A 4,550-nucleotide genomic window follows, 5' to 3' on the forward strand; every position below is an offset into this window, starting at 1 on the left:
GGTGGGGGGGGAGGTGGGGGGGGGGGGGGGGGGGGGGGGGGGTGGAGCCGCGGTGCGGGGCACGGCGCACCTCGGGGTGGCCCTTCCCGGAGCGGGGTGTGCGGGGGTGTCTCTCGGGGAGCCCCCGGTGTCATCCCCAGCCCGGGACACCCCCTCCCGCGGTGAGACGGGGCTGGTGGCCCTGGTGCCCCGTGGGGGTGAACCTCGTTGGAGCCTCGTGGGTGGGGGAAGAACCGGGTCGTGCCTCTCCCTGGAGCCCTGGGACACCCCCCTCCACACATACACCCGTCCCCGGGGACAAGGAGGTACCCGTCCCCGGGAGCTGCAGAGCCGTGGCAGGAGGCTTTGTGGTCTGCGGTGGTGGGTCTTTCTGCGCCCCGGCAGCAAGATTTCTCCTCTGTGGGTCCCCACCTTCATCCGAAGGTGTTTTCTGGCCTTCAGGAAAGGTGAAAGCCCTCGGAGGTAGAAAGGTGCCACCACCTGGTGGTGATGCACCTGGAGATGCACCAGGGGTGGGTGCAGCCAAACTGCCTTTCAGCCTGACCTGGGGTTAATCCCACCCAGCGTGCAGATTCAGAGGCCCTAATGGGACTTTGGAGTACTTAATGAGCTAAACCTGGATGATGTTGCCACGTGGATGGTGTCTCCAGGCCCTCTTTGATGTCCTCAGAAGTCTGAGGAGATGATGGTAGAAGGCAGTTGGCTGTCTTGGGGTCCCAGGCTGCCTGGGGTCTCAGGATGTGATGGATCACTTTGGCTCTGCGCTCCAGGTCCCTCTTGCAGTGGTCACCAGCTGCTGCCTGTGTCTTGGCTTTCAAAGCCCATGCAGACATCTGTGAGGGAACTGTTGGTGTCGTTGTGCTCTACCAAAGCTGCTGGACTTAGCAGACTTGGACAGTGCACAGGGTGGTCCTTCAGATGTGCAGCATTGAGAGGCTCCTCAGGTTTCCTCAGGGCAGAGGGGTTCAGCATTTGTTCCTCCATCTGCTGGCTGGTTCTAGGCCATGCAGTTGCTTCATGAGGTTGGGAGGCTGGAAACTCATTGCCTGGACAAGCACCGACGGCCTCTCCCTTCTCAGATGTGGACCAACAGTATCAACCAGGCCAATAAGATGGCCCTGCTTGCCTGGGCAAAAGAAACCGGCATCAACCTGGTGCAGGTCAACGGGCAGAGGCGATATGGTGGCCCACCCCCAGGTACGTGAGAAGAGCATCTTGGTGCTCTGGGAGCACGGCATGTAGGGGGCACGGAGGCAAGGTGGGTCTCACCTGTGTGCACCATGTCTCTGTGTGCCTGCAGGCTGGGTGGGCAACCCCCCGCCAGCTGGCACAGAGGTCTTCATCGGGAAGCTGCCGCAGGACATGTACGAGAACGTGTTGATCCCACTCTTCCAGAGTGTGGGGAAGCTCTATGAGTTTCGCCTCATGATGACCTTCAGCGGGCTCAACCGGGGCTTTGCCTACGCCAAGTACAGCAACCGGCGCAGCGCCAAGGAGGCCATTGCTGCCTTCAACAACTTTGAGGTGCGGGAGGGCTGTGCCATCGTGGTGTGCAAGAGCACGGAGAAGTGCGAGCTGAGCATGGACGGCCTGGCTGCCTCGGTGAGCCAGCGGGAGCTGGAGGCCATGCTGCGGCGGGTCACGGAGGGGGTCCTCAGCATCACTCTGTATGCCAGCCCTTGCCAAAAACGGGCCCAGCTTGCTGTGCTCAAATACAGCTCGCACCAGGCTGCTGCTATGGCCAAGAAGACCCTGATGGAGGGTAAGTGGGAGGCCTGGGTGCTGTGGGGTGCTGCTTGAGTCTTCCCAGTGTCTCTAAGAAAGGACTGATCCCTGCTCCACACTCTGCAGGTTGACTTCAGCCTTGAGGTCTTCCTTGTTCTCTCCCTGTGTCCCCTGGGAGGCCAGCTGCCATCAGTGGGGCTGATCCTTAGCAGTCCTTGTGCAAGACCTAGTGGTGGCTGGGGGTAAAGGGGCTGCTGGAGGTCTTCAGGCAGCCGCCTGCTTAAAGCAGGAACATCACCAGTACCAGTCCAGGGCAACCAGAGCTTTGGCTGAGTTATTAAACCCTCCCGATGGAGATGCTGTACCGCTCAGTGCCCTGTCCGTGGTTGTACTACCCTCTGATGGGGCATGATTCCCAGACATCCATCTGGAACCTCCAAAGTGCTGATTCCTACCCATTTCTGCCCCAGCTGAAAAGCATTTGGCTTTGATGTCTTTGCACCTGTCCCCTAAAGGCAGGCTGCCCCAAAAAATCCCCTGAGCTTTGCAGCCCCAAGCCCACCTTGGTAGCAAAAGGAGATGGAGAAGCAACTGCCCTGCAGCTGTGTGAGGGCTCGTGGAAGCAAGGGAAAGGACCCTGTGCGGTTCGTATGCTGTGGGTCAGTCCCAAACCAGCTGTGGGGATCACCAGATGCTGGGGTTTGGGATGGGGTGGGATGGAGCGATTCTGGAGGGCTGGTGCCTGAGCATCTCCTGCCAGCTGCTGTCGGTTTCTCCTAGGGAACATGAGGCTCGGTGGGCTGGAGATAAGGGTGGACTGGCTGAACCCCAGTCTGAAGCAGAAACTGCAGTTGTGCAAGGAGAAGCTGTCATCCAGCCGAGTGCAAGGGGGCAAGTCCCTGGGGGTCCCCAGGCAGGCGCCTCTGTCTCCAGTGCTGCGCAACGCGCTGGACCACCTGAACACCCTGTGCCAGAGGCAGTACCTGGGGACCCCCCTCTTCCTCACCAAGTGCGTCCAGGCAAACCGCAACGGGTGGCTGCGGTTCTGGTGCCGGGTGGTGATCCCGGGCTGCCCGGTGCCGTTCAGTGGGTTCACGTGGGTCCGGCAGGATGGGCCAGGCAGGAGTGGACATGAAGAGGCGAAGGTGGTGGTGGCACTGCAGGTTCTCCGCATGCTAGGTGAGTCCTCCAGGGCGTTGGTGCCAACCCCCCCCCCTTCCCAAAGTCCTGGAGCATCTCCTGGGAGCGTGGAGGTGTCGTGTCTACTGTGGGGGGGGACCCAGCCTGGTAGGCAAGGCTGAAACACTGTCACCCCCCCACCCTCCTCTCTGGATGTGAGCCCAGTGGCTCCGAGCTCTGTTTGGGGTTCCTGGTTGGAAGCTGAGGACGCAAGGGGGAAAGGGGGGTTTTGGGATGCTGCTTCCCGCAGCGCCGCACAGAGCCCGGTGGTTTCCTCTCCGCTGCAGGATGCCCGCTGACGTAGCCAGCCCTTCTGCCCCAGCCACCCGTTGAAGCCGAGCCGCAGGAGCAGCGTGCGAGCCCTGCTGGGGACCTGGTCCTGTTCCAGCTCTGCTTTGAGTTTGTTTGGGTTTGTTTGGAGAGCCGGCTCTGGAGGATGGGGCTGCTGGCCTGGTCTGTGACCGCTGCCCTGTCCCCTGCTGGCCTTTGGGGACAGTTCTGTTTTTTGGGGGTGTAGGTTTACCCGCCCGGTTTGGCTTTTAAGTTGGTTTGTGTTTTCTTCTGTGGTGGAGGAGCCCCGGTGCAGGTCTTGGGGAGGAGAAGCAGCTGCTTGGGAGAAAGCGCTGGCATTGGCTGGGGAGGCGGAGAGGACCTTGAGGCTGGCCCGGGCTCACCAGGGGACAGCGCATGGCCTCAACTGGCGTGCCTGGCTCCTCAGGAATGGCCTGCAGTGAGGACAGGGTCACATATGGGGACAGTCCTGGTCAGTGGGGGATGTCCCGTGGGTTGGTGGAGCTGCTTTGTCATGAGGGAAGCGTGTACGGGCTCTGGGAGGAGTGGGGCTGTTTGCGCTGTGGGGTAGCAGCCGGGGGTTACCGTCTGTCTATGAATGATTTCATGGGACCAGGAGGTCCAGCTGCATGCTGTTCACTTGGTATTAAAGTATCCTGGAAAGCGCTGGCTGTGTCATGTCGTGTTTTTCTCCCACATCCTTGCTCCCTGTCTGTCTAGCACCATCTCGGCACTCTCCACCCACACCCGGAAACCTGTGTTCTCCATCGGCAGGAGAAGGGACTTTGGTCTGTCCTGTAGCCTCCAGGCTCCAGGGCTGCAGCCTGCCGTGCCCTGAAAGCAGCAGTCCCTGGCCCCCAGAGATTGGTGTCCCCAACTTCTCATCGGGGTCTTTCTGAGTGCCTTTTGGTGTGCCCCAGGTTCCTCCGAGCACCTCTTGATGAGCCCTCAAGAGGTCTTTGAGTGCATCCCTGAGCCATTGCCCTGAGCCTTTCTGCTCTTCTCTGGGGCCTCTGAAGGCCTTTCAGCATCCCCAGTGATCTATGAGTGGTTTCCAAGTGCTTTTTGGGTCACACCTGGGGGCCTCTGAGTAGTCTCTTCTCCTGTGCGAAGGACCCATGTGTCTTGCTGTTAGCCCCTGGTGGCTTATTGTGCTCACCAGGGTCCCAAGAGCATTTTGGTGTGCCTAAGGGGACTCTGTGTGTCTTTCTGTGCTGCCAAGGTGCCTCCAGGTGCCTTGAAGCGCCGACGCCAGGGGACTCCTAAGTGCCTTCACGTGTCCCCCAGAGGCCATTCTGTGCTCAACACTGCTTGGCTGGTGCCTTTTGAAGTGCCCCACAGGCCTCCTGGAGCAT

The 4,550-nt window shown here is 60.5% G+C and overlaps 1 protein-coding gene across 1 annotated transcript; it reads left to right on the top strand.

Annotated features, from left to right (window-relative positions):
• Positions 1-1,079: 1,079 nt before the first annotated feature.
• On the top strand, positions 1,080-4,183 carry DND1 (DND microRNA-mediated repression inhibitor 1). Its single transcript, XM_009890684.1, has 4 exons — positions 1,080-1,197; positions 1,301-1,762; positions 2,506-2,904; positions 4,116-4,183. Exons 1-4 carry the CDS (start codon positions 1,080-1,082, stop codon positions 4,181-4,183), a joined length of 1,047 nt encoding a protein of 348 aa, XP_009888986.1.
• The last annotated feature ends 367 nt before the right edge of the window (positions 4,184-4,550 follow it).

This window comes from Charadrius vociferus, unplaced genomic scaffold (genome assembly GCF_000708025.1).
Source record: "Charadrius vociferus isolate BGI_N301 unplaced genomic scaffold, ASM70802v2 scaffold828, whole genome shotgun sequence".
NCBI classification, from domain to species: Eukaryota; Metazoa; Chordata; class Aves; order Charadriiformes; family Charadriidae; genus Charadrius; species Charadrius vociferus.